The following is a 23835-nucleotide window of genomic DNA, read 5'->3' on the forward strand; positions in this document are numbered from 1 at the left end:
CGGTGACATCCCCGGGGGGACACCCGGTGACATCCCCGGGGGGACACCCGGCCACGTCCCCGAGGGCCGGGAGGTCACCGCTGTCACCGATGTCACCGATGTCACCGATGTCACCGATGTCACCGGTGTCACCGCGCAGCCACGCCGTCAGGACCTGCACGTAGGTGAGGCAGCGCTGGCGCTGCGGGGACATCGGCGCCGTCACCAGGGTGGCACCGAGGTGGCACCTCCCGGTGGCACCGTGTCACCCCCAGGGTCACCTGGGTGTCACTTCAGTGTCACCCCCAGGGTCACCTGGATGTCACCGGGGTCACCCTCCCCGCCCCGGTCATTGTGTCACCCCTGGTGTCACGGTGTCCCCAATGTCCCCGATGTCCCCAGTGTGCCAAATGTCCCCAATGTCCCCAGTGTCCCCAGTGTCCCCAATGTCTCTGATGTCCCCATTGTCCCCTCACTGTCCCCGCTGTCACCTTCTCCATCAGGAAATCTCCGAGGCCCTGATGTCACCAATGTCCCCAATCCCCCAAAGTCCCCAATGTCCCCAATCCCTTCCTGTGTCCCCGATGTTCCCATGTCCCTGATGTCCCCTCAGTGTCCCCATTGTCCCCAATGCCCTGAATCCCCCCGATGTCCCCTCGATGTCCCCAATGTCCCCATCTCCCTCAGTGTCCCCAATCCCCTCCCATGTCCCCTCACTGTCCCCACTGTCCCCAATACCCTGAATCCCCCCGATGTCCCCAATCCCTTCCCATGTCCCCATGTCCCCTCAGTGTCCCCAATGTCCCCTCGATGTCCCCAGTGTCCCCAATGTCCCCATGTCCCTCAGTGTCCCCAATCCCTTCCCATGTCCCCATGTCCCCTCAATGTCCCCATGTCCCTCAGTGTCCCCAATCCCCTTCCATGTCCCCATGTCCCTCAGTGTCCCCATGTCCCCTCGGTGTCCCCATGTCCCCTCGATGTCCCCAGTGTCCCCAATGTCCCCATGTCCCTCAGTGTCCCCAATTCCTTCCCATGTCCCCATGTCCCCTCAATGTCCCCAATGTCCCCATGTCCCCTCAGTGTCCCCATGTCCCCAATGTCCCCATGTCCCCCCAGTGTCCCCATGTCCCCCCCACGTCCCCTCTGTCCCCGTCACCTCCTCGGCCAGGAACTCTCCGTGCAGCCGCTGCTCCTCCCGCTCCCGCGGGCGCCCCTCGGGCGGGAGCCGCCGGTGCTCCAGCAGCTGGCACGTCACCGTGCCCAGCCAGCGGCGCAGCTGGCACAGCTGCTGCTCCTGGGGACATTGGGGACATTGGGGACATTGGGGTGGCACCAGGACATTGGGGACATCATTGGGGACATGGGGGTGGCACAGGGGACATTGGGGACATGGGGGTGGCACAGCCCAAATTTTGGGGCTTTAGGGGTTTTTGGGGCGTTTTGGTTTTTTTGGGATTGGTTTTTTTTGATTTTTTGGGATTTTGGGGTTTGGGGGATTTTTTTGGGGGGATTTTTTAGGAATTTTTGGGGGTTTTTTGGGTTTTTTTTGGGGTCTCACCGGGGGGCAGCGGCTGCGCGCCGAGGGCAGATTTGGGGTTCCCATGGGATTTGGGTTATTTCTATGGGGTTTGGGCTGTTTGTATGGGATTTTTGGGATATTTCAATGGGATTTTGGGATATTTCAATGGGATTTTGGGAATTTTGGGGGGTTTTTTTTGTGGGTCTCACCAGGGGGCAGCGGCTGGGTGCCGAGGGCAGGATGGGATTGGGGGATTTGGGGTTCCCATGGGATTTGGGTTATTTCTATGGGGTTTGGGCTGTTTGTATGGGATTTTTGGGATATTTCAATGGGATTTTGGGATATTTCAATGGGATTTTTTGGGATTTTGGGGATTTTTTGGGGTGGAATCTCACCGGGGGGCAGCGGCTGGGCGCCGAGGGCAGGATGGGATTGGGGGATTTGGGGTTTCCATGGGATTTGGGTTATTTCTATGGGGTTTTTTGGGATTTTGGGATATTTCAATGGGATTTTGGGATATTTCAATGGGATTTTGGGATATTTCAATGGGATTTTTTGGGATTTTGGGATTTTTTGGGGTGGAATCTCACCGGGGGGCAGCGGCTGGGCGCCGAGGGGAGGATGGGATTGGGGGATTTGGGGTTTCCATGGGATTTGGGTTATTTCAATGGGATTTGGGTTATTTCAATGGGATTTTGGAATATTTCAATGGGATTTTGGGATATTTCAATGGGATTTTTTGGGATTTTGGGGATTTTTTGGGGTGGAATCTCACCGGGGGGCAGCGGCTGGGCGCCGAGGGCAGGATGGGGCGCTCGAAGCGGCGCCGGGAGCCGACGGCCGCCGGGAAGGGCGGCGAGGACGAAAGCGCCGCGGCGACGTTGATGGCGAACACCCAGCGGAGAGATCCGCCGCGCTCCTGTGACGTCAGCGTGACGTCAGCGTGACGTCACCGTGACGTCACCGTGACGTCACCCCGCCCCCTACAGGCAAACCCCAAAGAGCGCGAAAAAAAAACCCCAATATTGCAAAAAAAAAAATCCCAAATATTGCAAAAAAATTCCCAAATATTGCAAAAAATACCCCCAAAAAATTGCAAAAAAAATCCCAAATATTGCAAAAAAAAAAATCCCAAATATTGCAAAAAATACCCCCAAAAAATTGCCAAAAAAAATCCCAAATATTGCAAAAAAAAAATTCCCATATATTGCAAAAAAAAATTTCCCAAATATTGCAAAAAAATTCCCAAATATTGCAAAAAATACCCCCCAAAAATTGCAAAAAAATTCCCAAATATTGCAAAAAAAAAATTCCCATATATTGCAAAAAAAAAATCCCAAATATTGCAAAAAAATTCCCAAATATTGCAAAAAAAAATTCCCAAATATTGCAAAAAAAAATCCCAAATATTGCTAAAAAATTCCCAAATATTGCAAAAAAAATTTCCCAAATATTGCTAAAAAAATTCCCAAATATTGCAAAAAAATTCCCAAATATTGCAAAAAATACCCCCAAAAAATTGCAAAAAAAATCCCAAATATTGCAAAAAAAAATCCCAAATATTGCAAAAAAAAAAATCCCAATTATTGCAAAAAAAAATTCCCATATATTGCAAAAAAATTCCTATATATTGCAAAAAAAAAATTCCCAAATATTGCAAAAAAAAATTCCCAAATATTGCAAAAAAATTCCCAAATATTGCAAAAAATACCCCCAAAAAATTGCAAAAAGAATCCCAAATATTGCAAAAAAAAATTCCCAAATATTGCAAAAAATACCCCCAAAAAATTGCAAAAAGAATCCCAAATATTGCAAAAAAAAATTCCCAAATATTGCAAAAAAAGCCCCAAATATTGCAAAAAAAAACCCCAAAAAATTGCAATAACTATTTGGCACTTTTTAACCCTTTCTAACCCATTTCTACTTTTGGGATTTTTTTCCAGATTTGGGATTTTTTTTTTAGGATTTTGGATTTTTTAACCCTTTCCAACCCATTTCTCCTTTCGGGATTTTCCCATTTCTTTAGGATTTTTGTAGGATTTGTGACGTTTTAACCCTTTCCAACCCATTTCCACCTTTCCCACCTTTGGGATCCTTTTAGGATTCGGGATTTTTCGGCCGGATTTTGGGTCAGGATTCAGGATTTTTTTGCCCATTTTTCAGGATCAGGATCCGTTTTTTTTCCCCATTTTTCAGGGTCAGGATTCAGGATTTTTTGCCCATTTTTTGGGGTCAGTATCTGGTTTTTCCCCATTTTTTGTGTCAGTATCTGTTTTTTTGCCCATTTTTTAGGTTGGCATCCGCGATTTTTTCCCCATTTTTTGTGTCAGTATCTGTTTTTTCCCCATTTTTAGGTCAGTATCTGACTTTTCCCCATTTTCAGTCTCAGTATCCATTTTTTCCCCATTTTCAGTGTCAGTATTGGGTTTTTTTCCCCATTTTCAGTGTCAGTATCCATTTTTTTCCCCATTTTCAGTCTCAGTATCCATTTTTTTCCCCATTTTCAGTGTCAATATTGGGTTTTTTTCCCCATTTTCAGTCTCAGTATCCATTTTTTCCCCATTTTCAGTGTCAATATCAGGTTTTTTTCCCCATTTTCGGTGTCAGTAAGTGGTTTTTTCCCCATTTTCAGTCTCAGTATTGGGTTTTTTTTCCCCATTTTCAGTGTCAATATTGGGTTTTTTTCCCATTTTCAGTCTCAGTACCCGTTTTTCCCCATTTTCAGTGTCAGTATTGGGGTTTTTTCCCCATTTTCGTGTCAGTATTGGGGTTTTTTCCCCATTTTCACTGTCAGTACCCGTTTTTTCCCCATTTTCGTGTCAGTATTGGGGTTTTTTCCCCATTTTCGTGTCAGTATTGGGGTTTTTTTCCCCATTTTCAGTGTCAATATTGGGTTTTTTCCCATTTTCAGTCTCAGTACCCGTTTTTTCCCCATTTTTGTGTCAGTATTGGGGTTTTTTCCCCATTTTCAGTCTCAGTATTGGGTTTTTTTCCCCATTTTTGTGTCAATATTGGGTTTTTCCCCATTTTTGTGTCAGTATTGGGTTTTTTCCCCATTTTCAGTGTCAGTATTGGTTTTTTTCCCCATTTTCGTGTCAGTATTGGGGTTTTTTCCCCATTTTTGTGTCAGTATTGGGGTTTTTTCCCCATTTTCGTGTCAGTATTGGGGTTTTTTCCCCATTTTCACTGTCAGTATTGGGGTTTTTCCCCATTTTTGTGTCAGTATTGTTTTTTTTCCCCATTTTTGTGTCAGTATTGGGGTTTTTTCCCCATTTTCAGTGTCAGTAAGTGGTTTTTTCCCCATTTTTGTGTCAGTATTGGGGTTTTTTCCCCATTTTCGGTGCCAGTACCCGTTTTTTCCCCATTTTCGGTGTCAGTACCCGTTTTTTCCCCATTTTCGTGTCAGTATTGGGGTTTTTTCCCCATTTTTGTGTCAGTATTGGTTTTTTTCCCCATTTTTGTGTCAGTACCCGTTTTTTCCCCATTTTCGTGTCAGTATTGGGGTTTTTTCCCCATTTTTGTGTCAGTATTGGGGTTTTTTCCCCATTTTCGTGTCAGTATTGGGGTTTTTTTCCCATTTTCACTGTCAGTACCCGTTTTTTTCCCCATTTTCGTGTCAGTATTGGTTTTTTCTCCCCATTTTCGTGTCAGTACCCGTTTTCCCCGTGCCCGCTCACCCGGCCTGGCACAGGCAGCAGCACCCCGGGGTGCTGCGCAGCAGGAAGGCGTGCGGCCGCCGGCGCATTTCGGGCTGCGGCCGCGCCAGCGCGTGCGGCAGCGCCAGGACCTCGCGGGGACCCCCGGGCGGGTCCCGCTGCAGCAGCAGCCGCGACCCCCGCAGCTCGGCCAGGACGCGCTTCCAGCCCCGCCGGCCCCAGGGCGCTGCGGGAACACCGGGAATTAGCATAAATTAGCATGAATTAGCGTAAATTAGCATAAATCAGTGTAACGTCCCGTTCCACTGGCAAAAAATCCCATGGAATTCCATAAATCCAGCCCAACCCAGCCCAATCCAGCCCCACGGCGCTGCGGGGAACACCGGGAATTAGCGGGAATTAGCATAATTTAGCATGAATTAGCATGAATTAGCATAAATTAGCATAAACCAGTGTAACATCCCATTCCACTGGCAAAAAATCCCATGGAATTCCCGTGAATCCACCCCAATCCATCCCAATCCACTCCAATCCATCCCAATCCACTCCAATCCAGCCCCAACGGCCCCAGGGCGCTGCGTGGAACACCGGGAATTAGCATAAATTAGCGTAAATTAGCATAAATCAGAGTAACATGCCATTACATTGGCAAAAAACCCCATGGAATTCCCGTAAATCCAGCCCAACCCAGCCCAATCCAGCCCCGCCAGCCCCAGGGCGCTGCGGGAAAATCCCGGTGATTAGCATAAATTAGCATGAATTAGCATAAATCAGAGTAACATGCCATTCCATTGGCAAAAAACCCCATGGAATTCCCATAAATCCATCCCAACCCAGCCCAATCCACCCCAATCCAGCCCCGCCGGCCCCAGGGCGCTGCGGGAAAAATCCCGGGAATTAGCGGGAATTAGCATAAATTAGCATAAATTAGCATAACATGCCATTACATTGGCAAAAAATCCCATGGAATTCCCATAAATCCACCCCAACCCAACCCAACCCAGCCCAATCCAGCCCAACCCAGCCCCGCCGGCCCCAGGGCGCTGCGGGAAACACCGGGAATTAGCGGGAATTAGCATAAATTAGCATAAATTAGCATAAATCAGTGTAACATCCCATTCCATTGGCAAAAAATCCCATGGGATTCCCATAAATCCATCCCAATCCAGCCCAATCCAGCCCCGCCGGCCCCAGGGCGCTGCGGGGAACACCGGGAATTAGCGGGAATTAGCGGGAATTAGCATAAATTAGCATAAATTAGCATAAATCAGCGTAACATCCCGTTCCACTGGCAAAAAATCCCATGAAATTCCCGTGAATCCGCCCCAACCCAGCCCAATCCAGCCCAATCCAGCCCCACGGCGCCGCGAGGGAAATCCCAATAAATTCCCCAAAAATCCCATTCAATTAGCAATTAGCATAAAATCCCAACGAATTCCCCAAAAATCCCATTCAATTAGCATAAAATCCCAACGAATTCCCCAAAAATCCCATTAAATTAGCATAAAATCCCAATAAATTCCCCAAAAATCCCATTAAATTATCATAAAATCCCATTAAATTATCATAAAATCCCATTAAATTATCATAAAATCCCAATAAATGATCATAAAGTCCCATGAAATTCCCATAAATCCACCCCAATCCAGCCCCGCCGGCCCCAGGGCACTGCGGGGGAAAAAAATCCCATAAATTACCATAAATCCTATTACATTAGCATAAAATCCTATTAAATTAACATAAAATACCATAAATTAGCATCAAATCTCATAAATTATCGTAAAATCCCATAAATGATCATAAAATCCCTTTAAATTAGCATAAAATCCCAATTAATTCCCCAAAAAATCCCATTAAATGATCATAAAATCCCATTCAATTAGCAATTAGCATAAAATCCCAACGAATTCCCCAAAAATCCCATTAAATGATCATAAAACCCCATTAAAATTCCCCAAAAATCCCATAAAATTCCCATTAAATTCTCCCAAATCCCCCAAATCCCCCCAAATTCCCGAAAATCCCCCAAATCCCGGGAATCCGAACCCTTTTTGCCGTCGCTCTCTGCCAGGACCTTCCTGGCCAGGACCCCCCTGAGGGCGGGGCCGGGGTCCCCCGGCGGCTCCGCAGGAATTTCGGGATTTGGGAATTTCGGGTGGTTTTTGTCTTTTTGGGAATCGGCGCCGGCGGCGTCGTCGTCCCTGCGGAAATCCAAAAAAAAAAAAAAAAATCCCCAAAATTGGTGGGAAATGGCGGGACAAAATCCAGAAAATCCTGGGAAATTCCAGAGAATCCTGGGAAATTCCAGAGAATCCTGGGAAATTCCAGACAGTCGGACTCAAATCCCACAAAATCCCATAAAATCCACCCCAAATCCCAGGAAAGTCAACCCAAAGCCCACCAAATCCACCCCAAAATTCCCAAATTCCCCCAAAATTCCTAAATTCCCCCAATTCCACCCCAAAATTCCAAAATCCACCCCAAAATTCCCAAATTCCCCCAAAATTCCTAAATTCCCCCAATTCCACCCCAAAATTCCAAAATCCACCCCAAAATTCCCAAATTCCCCAAATCCACCCCAAAATTCCCAAATCCACCCCAAAATTCCCAAATTCCCCCAATTCCACCCCAAAATTCCAAAATCCACCCCAAAATTCCCAAATTCCCCAAATCCACCCCAAAATTCCCAAATCAACCCCAAAATTCCCAAATTCCCCCAATTCCACCCCAAAATTACAAAATCCACCCCAAAATTCCCAAATTCCCCCAAATCCACCCCAAAATTCCCAAATTCCCCCAAATCCACCCCAAAATTCCTAAATTCCCCCCAATCCACCCCAAAATCCCCAAATCCATCCCAAAATTCCCCAATTCCCCCAAATCCACCCCAAAATCCCCAAATTCCCCAATTCCACCCCAAAATCCCCAATTCCACCCCAAAATTCCCAAATTCCCCAATTCCACCCCAAAATTCCCAATTCCCCCAAATTCCCGAATTTCCGGCCCCGCTCACGTGGCCCATTCCAGCTTCCGGTGTCGGATGGAGCCGTACAGAGCCTGGGAAAAGGAATTTGGGAATTTGGGAATTTGGGGAATTTGGGAATTTGGGAATTTGGGGAATTTCGGGATTGAAACAAAATTTGAGGAATTTTTAGGGTTTATAGAGGAATTTTTAGGATTTAATTTTTTGGAGATTTTTTAGGATATTTTTAAGGATTTTGGTGGATTTTTAGGGGTTTTTTTTAGGATTTTTGGGTCCCAGAATTTTTGGGATTCTTTAGGATTTTTTTAGGATTTTTTGGAAATTTTTTTCTTTTTTTTTTAGTTTTCAGGGAATTTTTAGCATTTTTTTGTTTTAGGAATTTTTAGGCATTTTGAGGGTTTCTCACGATTTTTTAAAGGGATTCTTAGAGATGTTTTTTTTAGGATTTTTGGGGTAAAATTTCCAATTCTCCCAAAATTTTAGGATTTTTTTCAGGAATTTCGAGGGGTTTTGATGATTTTTAAAGGGATTTTTACCGGGTTTTTTAGGATTTTTGGGGTAAAATTTCCAATTTCCCCAAAAGTTTAAGATTTTTTTAGACATTTTTAGGGGATTTTATGATTTTTAAAGGGATTTTTAGAGATTTTTCAGGATTTTTGGGGTAAAATCCCAATTTCCCCAAAACGTTTGGATTTTTGGGGGATTTTTTCCGCGCAGAATTCTCATTTTTCCGCCGTTTCTCGCGGGGTTTTTTTCCCCTTTTCCCGTTTTTCGGGGGGTCGCTGCCGGGGGTGGGGATTTGGGGTTTTTTTTGGGGGGATTTTGGGGATTTTGGGGATTTTGGTACCTTGAGCTGCTGGCGGGGGAAGTCGCGGCCGTCCATCAGCCCGGCCAGGTTGGCCACGAACTGGGAGCAGCTCATGGGGCGGCCGAGGCGCTGCAGAATTGGGGCAAAATCCGCCCAAATCGGGCAAAAATCCCAAATTCCGGCCAGAAAGAGAACAAACTCCCCAACCCAGCCCAAATCCCACCCAAATCGGGCAAAAAACGGGAAAAAAATCCCAAATTCCGGCCAGAAAGAACAAACTCCCCAACCCAGCCCAAATCCCACCCAAATCGGGCAAAAAACGGGGAAAAATCCCAAATTCCGGCCAGAAAGAGAACAAACTCCCCAACCCACCCCAAATCCCACCCAAATCGGGCAAAAAACGGGGAAAAATCCCAAATTCCAGCCAAAAAACGGGAAAAAAATCCCAAACCCAGCCCAAATCCGACCCAAATCGGCCAAAAAACGGGCAAAAATCCCAAATTCCAGCCAGAAAGAGAACAAACTCCCCAACCCAGCCCAAATCCCACCCAAATCGGACAAAAAACGGGAAAAATCCCAAATTCTGGCCAAAAAATGGGAAAAAAATCCCAAATTCCGGCCAAAAATCCGACCCAAATCGGCCAAAAAATGGGAAAAAAATACCAAATTCCGGCCAAAAAACGGGGAAAAAATCCCAAACCCAGCCCAAATCCAACCCAAATTGGGCAAAAAACGGGAAAAAATCCCAAATTCCGGCCAAAAAGCGGGAAAAAAATCCCAAATTCCAGCCAAAAAACGGGGAAAAATCCCAAATTCCAGCCAAAAAACAGGAAAAAAATCCCAAATTCCGGCCAAAAAACGGGGAAATAATCCCAAATTCCGGCCAAAAATCCAACCAAAATCAGCCAAAAAATGGGAAAAAAATCCCAAATTCCGGCCAAAAATAGAAAAAAATCCCAAACCCACCCCAAATCCCACCCAAATCGGCCAAAAAATGGGGAAAAATCCCAAATTCCAGCCAAAAAATGGGAAAAAAATCCCAAACTCACCCCAAATCTGACCCAAATTGGCCAAAAAACGGGAAAATAATCCCAAATTCCGGCCAAAAATAGAAAAAAATCCCAAATCCAACCCAAATCCAACCCAAATCAGCCAAAAAAGGAAAAAAAATTCCCAAATTCCAGCCAGAAATAGAAAAAAATCCCAAATCCGACTCAAAAATAAAACCAAATCCCAAATGCACCCCAAAATCCACCCCAGAAATAGAAAAAAATTCCAAAATTTTGGGATTTTTTGGGGGGTTTCTTGGATTTTTTTGGGGGAATTTTGGGTACTCACCTGGTCGTGAGCTCAGTTGGATTTGGGGATTTTTTGGGGGGGATTTTTTGGGGGTTTTTTTGGGATTTTTTGGGGTTTTTTTGGGGTTTTTAGGTACTCACCTGGTCGTGAGCTCAGTTGGATTTGGGGATTTTTTGGGGGGGATATTTTTGGGATTTTTTGGGAGGTTTTTTGGGATTTTTTTGGGATTTTTTGGGGTTTTTGGTACTCACGGGGCCGTGCAGGTCGGTGTTGAGCAGCATCAGGGCACAGGTGAGGGTGTGAACAGAGTCTGGGATTTGGGGGTTTGGGATTTGGGATTTGGGGTTTGGGATTTGGGATTTGGGTTTGGGGTTTGGGATTTGGGGGTTTGGGATTTGGGATTTGGGATTTGGGGTTTGGGGTTTGGGGTTTGGGGTTTGGGGTTTGGGGTTTGGGATTTGGGGTTTGGGGTTTGGGGTTTGGGGTTTGGGGTTTGGGATTTAGGATTTGGGGTTTGGGATTTGGGATTTGGGGTTTGGGATTTGGGGTTTGGGGTTTTGGGTTTTGGGTTTGGGGTTTGGGGTTTGGGATTTGGGGTTTGGGGTTTGGGATTTGGGATTTGGGATTTGGGATTTGGGATTTGGGGTTTGGGGTTTGGGGTTTGGGGTTTGGGGTTTGGGGTTTGGGGTTTGGGGTTTGGGGGTTTTGGGTTTGGGGTTTTGGGTGGGTTCTGGGTGGATTTGGGGTTAATTTTGGGTATTTGGGGTCAGTTTTGGGGTCTCACCCTGGGAAGGAAAAGCCCTGGGGTTGCAGCGGGGATTTGGGGGGGATTTGGGGTTTTTGGGGTCAGTTTTGGGGTTTTTGGGGTCAGTTTTGGGGGTTTTGGGATATTTTTGGGGTCAGTTTTGGGATATTTTTGGGGTCAGTTTTGGGATTTTGGGTCTCACCCTCGGACGGGAACCCGCCGGGGTTGCAGCGGGTTTTTGGGGTCAGTTTTGGGGTTTTTGGGATATTTTTGGGGTCAGTTTTGGGGTCAGTTTTGGGGTCAGTTTTGGGATAGTTTTGGGGTCAGTTTTGGGATATTTTTGGGATATTTTTGGGGTCAGTTTTGGGGTTTTTGGGATATTTTTGGGGTCAGTTTTGGGGATTTTGGGGTCAGTTTTGGGGTTCTGGGTCTCACCCTCGGACGGGAACCCGCCGGGGTTGCAGCGGGTTTTTGGGGTCAGTTTTGGGATATTTTTGGGGTCAGTTTTGGGATATTTTTGGGATATTTTTGGGGTCAGTTTTGGGGTTTTTGGGGTCAGTTTTGGGGATTTTGGGTCTCACCCTCGGACGGGAACCCGCCGGGGTTGCAGCGGTGGAAGCGTCTGGAGAAATGCCGGAGGACGCGCTCGCGCTCCTGCGTCTCCCCCGAGAGCACCAGCGCCTGCAGGAACTGCCTGGACAGCCCAAAAACAGCCCAAAAACAGCCCAAAATCATCCCAAAAATATCCCCAAAAATACCCCAAAAACATCCCAAATATATCCCCAAAAATACCCCAAAAACATCCCAAATATATCCCCAAAAATATCCCAAAAATGTCCCAAAAACGGCCCAAAAACGGCCCAGATATACCCCAAAATCATCCCAGAAATATCCCCAAAAATACCCCAGAAACGGCCCAAAAATATCCCCAAAAATACCCCAGAAACGGCCCAAAATCATCCCAAAAATGCCCCAAAAATACCCCAAAAACATCCCAAATATATCCCCAAAATATCCCAAAAATGTCCCAAAAACATCCTAAATATATCCCCAAAATATCCCAAAAATACCCGAAAAACATCCCAAATATATCCCCAAAAATATCCCAAAAATGTCCCAAATATATCCCCAAAATGTCCCAAAAACGGCCCAAAAACAGCCCAGAAATACCCCAAAATCATTCCAAAAATATCCCCAAAATATCCCAAAAACATCCCCAAAATATCCCCAAAATATCCCAAAAATGTCCCAAAAACATCCCAAAAACATCCCAAATATATCCCCAAAATATCCGAAAAATGTCCCAAAAACATCCCAAAAATGTCCCAAAAATATCCCAAATATATCCCCAAAATATCCCAGAAATGTCCCAAAAACGGCCCAGAAATGTCCCAAAAATATCCCAAAAACATCCCAAAAACACCCCAAAAATATCCCCAAAAACATCCCAAAAACCACCCCAAAACCACCCCAAAACCACCCCAAAAATCAGCCTGGAACATCCCAAAAATTCCCCCAAAATTCCTCCAACAAAATCCCAACTTTTCCCCTCACCAAAAAAAACCTGAAAATTCCCCCCAAAATCCCAATTTTCTCTCCAAAAAAATCCCAAATTACCCTTAAACCCCCCCCAAAATCCCAAATTTTCCCCCCCAAATAATCCAGATTTCTCCCCCGGAATTCCCAAATCCCCCCGGAATTCCCGGAATTCCCGAATTCCCGGAATTCCGACCTCAGCGCCTGCTCCAGGCTCAGCCCCTGGAACTGGAAGAGCTCCAGGTACTCGTGGGCCAGGCGGGCGCTGAAATCCGTCCTGCAACGGCAATTCCCAAAAAATCCTCAATTCCCAAAAATTCCTCACTTCCCAAAATAAATCCGCCCTTCCCGAAAACAAAAAAATCCAAAATTCCCCCCAAAAAAGTCAAATTTCCTCCCAAAAAATCCTCGTTTTCCCCCCAAATCCTCATTTTTCTGGATCAAATTCGCATTTTCTCCCCGAAAAATCCAAATTTTTCCCATTTTCACCCAAAATTCCCATTTTTCCCCCAAAATTCCCATTTTTTCCCCCCAAATTCCCATTTTCCCTCCAAAATTCCCATTTTGCCCCCCAAATTTCCTATTTTTCCCCATTTTACTCAAAAAATTCCCATTTTTCCCCCATTTCCCCCCATTTTCCCTCCCAAATTCCTAGATTTTTCCCCAAATTCCCATTTTTCCCCCCAGATTTCCCATTTCCCCCCCAAATTTCCCATTTCCCCCCCATTTCCCCCCCAAAATCCCATTTCCTCCCCAAATTCCCATTTTTGCCCAAATTCCCGTTTTGTCGCCCCATTCCCTTTTTTCCCCCCATTCCCATTTTCCCCCATTCCCATTTTTCCCATTCCCGGTTTTCCCCATTCCCGGTTTTTTCCCCATTCCCGGTTTTTTCCCCATTCCCGGTTTTTTTCCCATTCCCGGTTTTTTTCCCATTCCCGTTTTTCCCATTCCCTTTTTCCCAAATTCCCGTTTTTCCCAAATTCCCATTTCCCCAAATTCCCGGTTTTCCCATTCCCATTTCCCCATTCCCATTTTCCCAAATTCCCATTTTCCCCCATTCCCATTTTCCCATTCCCGTTTTCCCATTCCCGGTTTTTCCCATTCCCATTTTTTTTCCCAAATTCCCATTTTCCCATTCCCGTTTCCCCCATTCCTGTTTTTCCCATTCCCATTTTTCCCAAATTCCCGTTTTTCCCCATTCCCATTTTCCCAAATTCCCATTTTCCCAAATTCCCGGTTTTTTCCCAAATTCCCATTCCCGTTTTTCCCATTCCCGTTTTTTTCCCAAATTCCTGTTTTTTTCCCATTCCCATTTCCCCATTCCCATTTCCCCATTCCCGGTTTTTTCCCAAATTCCCATTTCCCCATTCCCATTTATCCCATTCCCGGTTTTTCCCATTCCCATTTTTCCCAAATTCCCATTTTCCCCATTCCCATTTTTCCCAAATTCCCGGTTTTTCCCATTCCCGTTTTTTTTCCCAAATTCCCATTTCCCCATTCCCGGTTTTTTTCCCAAATTCCCGTTTTTTTTCCCCATTCCCGGTTTTTCCCATTCCCATTTTTCCCCATTCCCGGTTTTTCCCATTCCCATTTTTCCCCATTCCCGGTTTTTTTCCCATTCCCGGTTTTTTCCCAAATTCCCATTTTTCCCATTCCCGGTTTTTTTCCCATTCCCGGTTTTTTTCCCATTCCCGGTTTTTTCCCCATTCCCGGTTTTTCCCAATTTCCCATTTTTCCCATTCCCATTTCCGGTTTTTCCCATTCCCGGTTTTTTTCCCAAATTCCCATTTTTCCCAAATTCCCGGTTTTTTTCCCATTCCCATTTCCCCATTCCCGGTTTTTCCCATTCCCATTTTTCCCAAATTCCCGTTTTTCCCATTCCCGGTTTTTTCCCAAATTCCCATTTCCCCATTCCCATTTTTCCCAAATTCCCGTTTTCCCAAATTCCCATTTTTCCCATTCCCGGTTTTTCCCCATTCCCATTTCCCCATTCCCATTTTCCCAAATTCCCGTTTTTTTTCCCAAATTCCCGTTTTTTTTCCCAAATTCCCGGTTTTTCCCATTCCCGGTTTTTTTCCCAAATTCCCGGTTTTTTCCCATTCCCGGTTTTTTTCCCCATTCCCGGTTTTTCCCATTCCCATTTCCCCATTCCCGGTTTTTTTCCCAAATTCCCGTTTTTTCCCATTCCCATTTTTCCCCATTCCCATTTTTCCCAAATTCCCGTTTTTCCCCATTCCCGGTTTTTTCCCATTCCCGGTTTTCCCATTCCCGGTTTCTCACGGTTCCCGCAGCAGCGGCGCCACCTCGGCCCTGCGGAAACCCCGGAGCTGGAACAGGCGCCGAGCCAGGGAGCGCGGGCTGGCAATTAATGCAATTAATTAATTAATTAATTAAATTGAATTTAATTGAATTCAAACAGGCGCCGAGCCAGGGAGCGCGGGCTGGCAATTAATTCAATTAATTAATTAATTAAATTAAATTGAATTGAATTGAATTGAATTCAAACAGGCGCCGAGCCAGGGAGCGCGGGCTGGCAATTAATTCACTTAATTAATTCAATTAATTCAATTAAATTGAATAGAAACAGATTGAATTGAATTGAATTGAATTGAATTGAATTGAATTGAATTGAATTTAATTTAATTTAATTTAATTTAATTTAATTTAATTTAATTTAATTTAATTTAAAAAGGCGTTGCACCAGGGACATGGGGTCAGGGGTTGGGGAAAATAATAAAATAAAATAATATAATACAAAAGAAAAGAAATAAAAGAAATAAAATAAAAATAAAATGAAACAAAACAAAATAAAATAAAGTAAATTAATAAAATAAAATAAAATAGTAAAATAAATAAAATAAAATAAAATAAAATAAAATAAAATAAAATAATAAAATAAAATAAAATAAAATAAAATAAAATAAAATCAATAAAATAAACCAAATCGGGGGTCTGGGGGAATTTTGGGGTTCCTCACCTGGGGGGGTCCCGGGGGGGCTCCGGGCCGGGGGCGCCGGGGGGGCCCGGGGGGGGCTCGGGGAGAATTTGGGGCATTTTGGGGAGAATTTGGGGCATTTTCGGGGGGCCCTGGGGGGGCTCGGGGGTGCTCGGGGGGGATTTGGGGGAATTTTGGGGCGATTTTGGGGAATTTTGGGGCGATTTTGGGGGGTCCTGAGGGGATTCGGGGAGAATTTGGGGGATTTTGGGGAGAATTTGGGGGATTTTGGGGAGAATTTGGGGGATTTTGGGGGGGCCCCGGGGACTCTGGGGGGGTTTGAGGGGGGTCAGGGGGTGGGGGGGGCTCCGGACCCCCCATTTTGGGGAGAAATTTGGGGGTTGGGGTCCCCAGTTTTGGGGTGAATTTGGGAGGTTTTGGGGTCCCCAGTTTTGGGGTGAACTTGGGAGGTTTTGGGGTGAATTTGGGGGGTTTTGGGGTTCCTCTTTTTGGGGTGAATTTGGGGGGATTTGGGGGTTTTGGGGTCCCCAGTTTTGGGGTGAATTTGGGGGGATTTGGGGTTTTTGGGGTCCCTCTTTTTGGGGTAAATTTGGGGGGATTTGGGGTCCCCCGTTTTGGGGTAAATTTGGGGGGTTTTGGGGTCCCCAGTTTTGGGGTAAGTTTGGGAGGATTTGGGGTTTTTGGGGTCCCTCTTTTTGGGGTGAATTTGGAGTTTGGAGTCCCCAGTTTTGGGGTGAATTTGGGAGGTTTTGGAGTTTTTGGGGTTCCTCTTTTTGGGGTAAATTTGGGGGGTTTTGGGGTCCCCAGTTTTGGGGTGAATCTGGGGGGATTTGGGGTAAATTTGGGGGAATTTGGGGTTTTTGGGGTCCCCTTTTTTCGGGTAAATCTGGGGCGATTTGGGGTCCCTCCCTTTGGGGTAAATTTGGGGGGATTTGGGGTCCCCAGTTTTGGGGTGAATTTGGGAGGATTTGGGGTTTTTGGGGTCCCTCTTTTTGGGGTAAATTTGGGGTTTGGGGTCCCCAGTTTTGGGGTGAGTTTGGGGGGTTTTGGGGGTTTTGGGGTCCCTCTTTTTGGGGTGAATTTGGAGTTTGGGATCCACAGTTTTGGGGTGAATTTGGGAGGTTTTTGGGTCCCCAGTTTTGGGGTGAATTTGGGAGGTTTTGGAGTTTTTGGGGTTCCTCTTTTTGGGGTAAATTTGGGGTTTGGGGTCCCCAGTTTTGGGGTGAATTTGGGAGGATTTGGGGGTTTTGGGGTCCCTCTTTTTGGGGTAAATTTGGGGTTTGGGGTCCCCAGTTTTGGGGTGAATTTGGGAGGATTTGGGGTTTTTGGGGTCCCTCTTTTTGGGGTAAATTTGGGGTTTGGAGTCCCCAGTCTTGGGGTGAATCTGGGGGGATTTGGGGTAAATTTGGGGGAATTTGGGGTTTTTGGGGTCCCCTTTTTTCGGGTAAATCTGGGGCGATTTGGGGTCCCTCCCTTTGGGGTGAATTTGGGGGAATTTGGGAGTTTTGGGGTCCCTCCTTTTGGGGTAAATTTGGGGGGATTTGGGGCTTTTGGGGTCCCTCCTTTTGGGGTAAATCTGGGGGGTTTTGGGGTCTCCCTTTTTGGGGTAAATTTGGGGGGATTTGGGAGTTTTGGGGTTCCTCTTTTTGGGGTAAATTTGGGGGGATTTGGGAGTTTTGGGGTCTCCCTTTTTGGGGTAAATCTGGGGTGATTTGGGGGTTTTGGGGTTCCTCTTTTTGGGGTGAATTTGGGGGAATTTGGGGTCCCTCCTTTTGGGGTAAATCTGGGGGGATTTGGGAGTTTTGGGGTCCCTCCTTTTGGGGTAAATCTGGGGGGCTTTGGGAGTTTTGGGGCCTCCCTTTTTGGGGTGAATTTGGGGGGATTTGGGAGTTTTGGGGTCTCCCTTTTTGGGGTGAATTTGGGGGGATTTGGGAGTTTTGGGGTCTCCCTTTTTGGGGCAAATTTGAGGTTTGGGGTCCCCAATTTTGGGGTGAATCTGGGAGGTTTTGGGGTCCCTCGTTTTGGGGTGAATTTGGGGGGATTTGGGAGTTTTGGGGTCCCTCGTTTTGGGGTGAATTTGGGGGGATTTGGGAGTTTTGGGGTCCCCCTTTTTGGGGTAAATCTGGGGGGATTTGGGAGTTTTGGGGTCCCTCGTTTTGGGGTGAATTTGGGGGGATTTGGGGTTCCCCTTTTCGGGGTGAATTTGGGGGGTCCCAGGAACTGGGGGGGTCCAGCCCCCCCCACTTTGGGTCCATCCGGTGGCTGGGGGGGTCCCCAAATTTTGGGGGGTCCCCAAATTCCGGAGGTGGATCTGGGATGTCCCCAAATTCCAGGAGGTCCCCAAATTCCGGAGGTGGATCCGGGGTCTCCCCAAATTCCGGGGTTCTGGGTGGTCCTGGAGGAGGAGAAGACACCAAGGGGAGGTCCCCAAATTCCAGGAGGTCCCCAAATTCCGGGGGGTCCCCAAATTCCGGAGGTGGATCTGGAACGTCCCCAGATTTCGGGGTGTCCCCAAATTCCGGAGGTGGATCCGGGGGTTCTCCAAATTCTGGAGTTCTGGGTGGTCCTGGAGGAGAAGACACCAAGGTGGGGGGGGTCCCCATCAGGATTTTTGGGTGGCCCCAAATGGACCCGACCCCCCCCCCAGGATTTTGGGGTGACCCCACTCACCGAGGGTGGCACCGAGGGTGGCACCGTGGGGACGCCAGGGGGGCACCCCCGGGGGCAGCGGGCGCTGGAACAGGGGGTTGGTGTGGAAATGGGGCTCCTCGTCCTCCTCCTGGGCTTCGTCATCCTCATCTTCATCATCTTCATCATCCTGGTCTTCATCATCCTCATCTTCATCATCATCTTCATCTTCATCATCATGGTCTTCGTCATCCTGGTCTTCGTCATCCAGGTTCTCACCCAGGTTCTCCTCCACGTTCTCCTTATCCAGGTTCTCACCCAGGTTCTCACCCAGGTTCTCCTCCACGTTCTCCTTATCCAGGTTCTCACCCAGGTTCTTCTCATCCAGGTTCTCACCCAGGTTCTTCTCACCCAGGTTCTTCTCACCCAGGTTCTCACCCAGGTTCTCCTTATCCAGGTTGTCCTTATCCAGGTTCTCACCCAGGTTCTTCTCACCCAGGTTCTCACCCAGGTTCTCACCCAGATTCTCCTCCAGGTTCTTCTCACCCACGTTCTCACCCAGGTTCTCCTGCACGTTCTCCTTATCCAGGTTCTCACCCAGGTTCTCCTCACCCAGGTTCTCACCCAGGTTCTCCTCCAGGTTCTCACCCAGGTTCTCACCCAGGTTCTCACCCAGATTCTCCTCCAGGTTCTTCTCACCCAGGTTCTCACCCAGGTTCTCCTCCAGGTTCTCACCCAGGTTCTTCTCATCCAGGTTCTCCTTATCCAGGGTCTCCTCCTCTTCATTCTCATGGGAGAAGCCACCATGGACATCACGGTCATGGTGGTCATCATGGTCACGGTGGTCACGGTGGTCATTGTGGTCATCAACGTCATTGAGGTCATGATGGTCATTGAGGTCATCAAGGTCATTTTGGTCATTGAGGTCATTGCGGTCATCATGGTCATGGTGGTCATTGTGGTCATCGAGGTCATCTAGGTCATGGTGGTCATTGAGGTCATTGATGTCATTGAGGTCAGGGTGGTCATTGAGGTCATTGTGGTCACCATGGTCATGGTGGTCAGTATGGTCATGGTGGTCATTGATGTCATTGAGATCAAGGTGGTCATTGAGGTCATTGTGGTCACCATGGTCATGGTGGTCACTTAGATCATGGTGGTCACGGTGGTCATCACGGTCATCACTGGCCTGGTGGTCGCCATCGTTGCCGTCACCTTCTTCTTCCTCCTGGCTGAGTCTGGGGACTTGGGGCTTGGGGGAGATGGGACCATCCATGGTGGGACCATCCGTGGTGGGACCATCCATGGTCACGGGTCTGGGGGAGATGTCCCCATCCCTGGTCACAGTCCATGAGATGTCCCCACCCATGGACATGTGGGAGATGCTCCCAAAGAGGAACTCAAAGCTTTGGTCCATGGGAACGGCCTGGGGTGGGATGTCCTCATCCATGGATGCCTGGGAGATGCCTTCAAACGTGGATCCATGGCCTTGGAGCTGCTGGGAGATGCTCCCGGCCACGGTCATGGACTTGGGTGGGGTGGACCCATCTGTGGACACCTGGAGAAGGTTCGCAAATGTGGCCACGGGTTTGGGTGGGATGTCCTCATCCATGGCCATGGGTTTGGGTGGGATGTCCTCATCCATGGCCATGGGTTTGGGTGGGATGGACCCATCTGTAGACACCTGGAAGATCTCCTCAAACGTGGATCCATGACCTTGGAGCTCCTGGAAGATGCTCCCGGCCCCATCCTGGTGGAGATCCTGGGGAAGGTCCTGGGGGAGGTCCTGGGGGAGGTCCTGGGTGTGGTCCTGGTGGTGGTCACAGAGAAGGTCCTGGAGGTGGTCCCAGGGATGGTCCTGGGTGTGGTCCTGGGTGTGGTCCAGGAGAAGGTCCTGGGTGTGGTCTTGGAGGAGATCCTGGAGGAGGTCCTGGAGGTTATCCTGGTGGTGGTCCTGGTGGAGGTTCTGCAGAACGTCCCGGAAAAGTTCCTGAGGGTGGCCCTGGGGGTGGTCCTGGAGAAGGTCCTGGTGGTGGCCCTGGTGGTGGCCCTGGGGGTGGCCCTGGGGGTGGTCCTGAGGGTGGTCCTGGTGGTGGTTCTGAGGGTGGTCCTGAGGGTGGTCCTGGTGGTGGCCCTGGGGGTGGTCCTGGAGAAGGTCCTGGTGGTGGTTCTGAGGGTGGTCCTGAGGGTGGTCCTGGTGGTGGCCCTGGTGGTGGCCCTGGAGAAGGTCCTGGTGGTGGCCCTGGTGGTGGCCCTGGAGAAGGTCCTGGGGGTGGTCCTGGAGAAGGTCCTGGTGGTGGCCCTGGTGGTGGCCCTGGGGGTGGTCCTGGTGGTGGCCCTGGTGGTGGCCCTGGTGGTGGCCCTGGAGAAGGTCCTGGGGGTGGCCCTGGGGGTGGTCACCAGTGTCCGGCTGTCCCTCCAGGGCCCCCTGGAGCTCCTGGACGCAGAGCTGGGCCTGCAGCAGGCTGGCCCAGAACACCTCGGGCACCGCGGGGGGCACCGCGGGGGGCAAGGAGGTCAGGGAGGGGGTCAGGGAGGTCATGGTGGAGGTCAAGGAGGTCATGGAGGGGGTCAGGGAGGTCAGGGAGGTCAGGGAGGTCAGGGAGGTCATGGTGGAGGTCAAGGAGGTCATGGAGGGGGTCAGGGAGGTCAAGGAGGTCAGGGAGGAGGTCAGGGAGGTCAGGGAGGAGGTCAGGGAGGTCAGGGAGGTCATGGAGGTCATGGAGGAGGTCATGGAGGTCATGGAGGGGGTCAGGGAGGTCAAGGAGGTCATGGTGGAGGTCAAGGAGGAGGTCAGGGAGGTCATGGAGGAGGTCAGGGAGGTCACAGTGGAGGTCAAGGTGAGGTTCACAGTGGGGGCCAGGGTGGAGGTCACAGCAGGGGTCAGCTCAGGGGTCAGCTCAGGGGTCAGTGTCCGTGCTGGGGTCAGCTCAGGGGTCAGCTCAGGGGTCAGCTCAGGGGTCACTGTCCATGCTGGGGTCAGGTCAGGGGTCAGGTCAGGGGTCAGCTCAGGGGTCAGGTCAGGGGTCAGCTCAGGGGTCAGCTCAGGGGTCACTGTCCATGCTGGGGTCAGGTCAGGGGTCAGCTCAGGGGTCAGCTCAGGGGTCACTGTCCATGCTGGGGTCAGCTCAGGGGTCAGCTCAGGGGTCAGCTCAGGGGTCAGCTCAGGGGTCAGCTCAGGGGTCACTGTCTGTGCTGGGGTCAGGTCAGGGGTCAGCTCAGGGGTCACTGTCCGGGCGGGGGTCAGGTCAGGGGTCAGGTCAGGGGTCAGCTCAGGGGTCAGTGTCTGTGCTGGGGTCAGCTCAGGGGTCAGCTCAGGGGTCAGCTCAGGGGTCAGCTCAGGGGTCACTGTCCATGCTGGGGTCAGCTCAGGGGTCAGCTCAGGGGTCAGCTCAGGGGTCACTGTCCGGGCGGGGCTCTCGGCCCCTCCCCCCGCGGTGCCGTCCCGCTCCGGCCACGCCACGGGGGGGGGCCTGGGGGGGTCCATGGTCAGTGCCGGACCCTCCCCACGGCCGGAGCGGCCGGAGCGGCCGGAGCAGCGACCATGGTCAGTGCCGGACCCTTCCTGGAGTGACCAGAGCAGTGGCTGGAGCAGTGACCAGAGCAGTGACCAGAGCAGTGACCAGAGCAGTGACCAGAGCAGTGGCCGGAGTGGCCAGAGCAGTGACCAGGGCAGTGGCCGGAGCAGTGGCTGGAGTGACCAGAGTGACCAGAGCAGTGGCTGGAGCAGTGACCAGGGCAGTGACCAGGGCAGTGACCAGAGCAGTGACCAGAGCAGTGACCAGAGCAGTGGCCGGAGTGACCAGAGCAGTGGCCGGAGTGACCAGAGCAGTGGCTGGAGCAGTGACCAGGGCAATGACCGGAGTGACCAGGGCAGTGGCCGGAGTGGCCGGAGTGGCCGGAGCAGTGACCGGAGCGTGGGGAGGACCCTGGGGAGAGGGAGGAGAGAGGGTGAGGGGGAGGGGGAGGGGGAGGAGGATGAAGGCCGGGAAGGGAGGAAGGAACAGGGGAGGAGGAGGAGGAGGGAGGGGAGGGAGGAAGGAGGAAGGGAAGGTGGGAGAGGGCAGCGGGGAGGAGAGGGAAGGGAGGAAGTGGGGGAGGGGAGGGGAGGAAGGAGGAGGAGGAAGGAGGGAGGGAGGAAGTGGGGGAGGGGAGGAAGCGAGGAGGGGGAGGGAAAGGGAGGGGGAGGGGAGGGGAGGGGGAGGGGCGGGAAGGCTCCGGGGGTCTCCCCTCCCCCCCCGCACCTGCAGCCGCCGCCGTGTCCCCGCGGCCGCCGCGACCCCCGGTGCCGCTCCCGGTGCCACCCCCGGGCCCGTCCCGGTGCCCCCCCGGTGCCCCCCGGTGCCGCCCGGTGCCGCCCCGGTGCCGCTCCCGGTGCCACCCGGTGCCCCCCGGTGCCCCCCCGGTGCCCCCCCGGTGCCGCTCCCGGTGCCACCCGGTGCCGCCCCCCGCCTCACCCGCGCCGCTTCCGCCCCGCCGCCGCGGGACAGGGGGGAGGGCACCCCAAAATCACATCCGGGACCCCAAAATCCATCCGGGACCCCAAAAATCCATCCGGGACCCCAAAATTCACACCCGGAACCCCAAAAATCCATCCGGGACCCCAAAATTCACACCCGGGACCCCAAAAATCCCACCGGGACCCAAAAAATCCATCCGGGACCCCAAAATTCACACCCGGGACCCCAAAATTCCATCCGGGACCCCAAAAATCCCACCCGGGAACCCAAAAATCCACCCGGGACCCCAAAATCACATCCGGGACCCCAAAAATCCATCCGGGACCCCAAAATCACATCCGGGACCCCAAAAATCCCACCGGGACCTCAAAATTCACACCCGGAACCCCAAAATCGCATCCGGGACCCCAAAAATCCATCCGGGACCCCAAAAATCCATCCGGAACCCCAAAATCACAACCGGGACCCCAAAAATTCACACCCGGGACCCCAAAAATCCATCCGGGACCCCAAAATCACATCCGGGACCCCAAAATTCACACCCGGGACCCCAAAAATCCCATCCGGGACCCCAAAATCCCGCCCGGGACCCCAAAATCCATCCGGGACCCCAAAAATCCATCCGGAACCCCAAAATCACATCCGGAACCCCAAAATTCACACCCGGAACACCAAAATCACATCCGGGACCCCAAAATCCCACCCGGGACCCCGAAATTCCCACCCGGGACCCCAAATTTTAGGGAGGGACCCCAAAAGGGGTGGCGAGGACCCCAAAATTTAAGGGGGACCCCAAAAAGGGGGGGCAGAGAACTTTGGGGGTTCCGGCAGGACCCCAAAATTTCCGGGGGACCCCGAAAGTGTTAAAAGGAGCCCGAATTTGATGGGGGACCCCAAAAGGGACCCTCAGAGCCCGGGGGGGACCCCAAAGTTTAGGGGGGGACCCCAAAAGTTCCGGAAGACCCCAAAATTTCGGGGTGTGGGGGCAAAGGTGACGGGGGGGGGGGGCCGGAAGTTTTTGGGGTTCCCCTGAACTTTGGGGCTCCCCCCGGTTTTGGGGGGTCCCGGGGGGTCTCGGGGACCTTTTGGGGACGTTTGGGGGTCCCCAAAACCCCCCCCGGGCTTTGGGGACCCCCCCGGGCCGCCCCCTCCCCTCCGTCCCCCCGCCCTTACCGGCAGCGCCCGGGGGCGTGGTCTGGGAGGGCACGCCCACAAAGGGGCGGGGCTACGGGCGTCATTAGCATAGAGCGCGCGCCCGCGTCAGGC

The 23835-nt window shown here is 50.5% G+C and overlaps 1 protein-coding gene across 4 annotated transcripts; it reads right to left on the minus strand.

Annotated features, from left to right (window-relative positions):
• Positions 1-47: 47 nt before the first annotated feature.
• LOC146765651 (uncharacterized) lies at positions 48-23498 on the minus strand. 4 transcript variants are annotated; one of them, XM_085559352.1, is made up of 15 exons: positions 22567-23496; positions 20923-22038; positions 18152-20637; positions 15503-18047; positions 14806-14883; positions 12722-12802; positions 11571-11683; positions 10496-10554; positions 8985-9074; positions 8168-8211; positions 7201-7355; positions 5176-5380; positions 2274-2417; positions 1136-1273; positions 48-181 (listed from the first exon to the last, which is right to left on the minus strand). In XM_085559352.1, the coding sequence occupies exons 1-14, from the start codon at positions 22641-22643 to the stop codon at positions 1231-1233; spliced, it is 7236 nt and encodes a 2411-aa protein (XP_085415478.1). In that variant the 5' UTR covers positions 22644-23496; the 3' UTR covers positions 48-181; positions 1136-1230. The 4 variants fall into 4 exon arrangements, with proteins under 4 accessions (XP_085415478.1, XP_085415481.1, XP_085415477.1 ...); XM_085559355.1 differs by lacking the exon at positions 12722-12802 and having other exon boundaries at positions 22567-23498; XM_085559351.1 differs by lacking the exons at positions 48-181; positions 1136-1273 and having other exon boundaries at positions 1309-2417; positions 14829-14883; positions 22567-23498.
• Between the last annotated feature and the right edge of the window lie 337 nt (positions 23499-23835).

The sequence above is a fragment of the Lonchura striata genome, chromosome 22, assembly GCF_050655825.1.
Source record: "Lonchura striata isolate lonStrDom1 chromosome 22, ASM5065582v1, whole genome shotgun sequence".
NCBI classification, from domain to species: domain Eukaryota; kingdom Metazoa; phylum Chordata; class Aves; order Passeriformes; family Estrildidae; genus Lonchura; species Lonchura striata.

Excerpts from the sequence above, each read along its gene's own strand:
- LOC146765651 (XM_085559351.1), bottom strand. The coding sequence starts at position 22,643 with ATGGATTTTGGGGTCCCGGATGTGATTTTGGGGTGCCCTCCCCCCTGT. Across the intron at positions 18,048-18,151 it reads CACCCTCGGTGCCACCCTCG|GACCACCCAGAACTCCAGAA; the intron begins GTGAGTGGGGTC and ends CTTCTCCTCCAG. Across the intron at positions 5,381-7,200 it reads AGAGAGCGACGGCAAAAAGG|CGCCCTGGGGCCGGCGGGGC; the intron begins GTTCGGATTCCC and ends GTGTTCCCGCAG.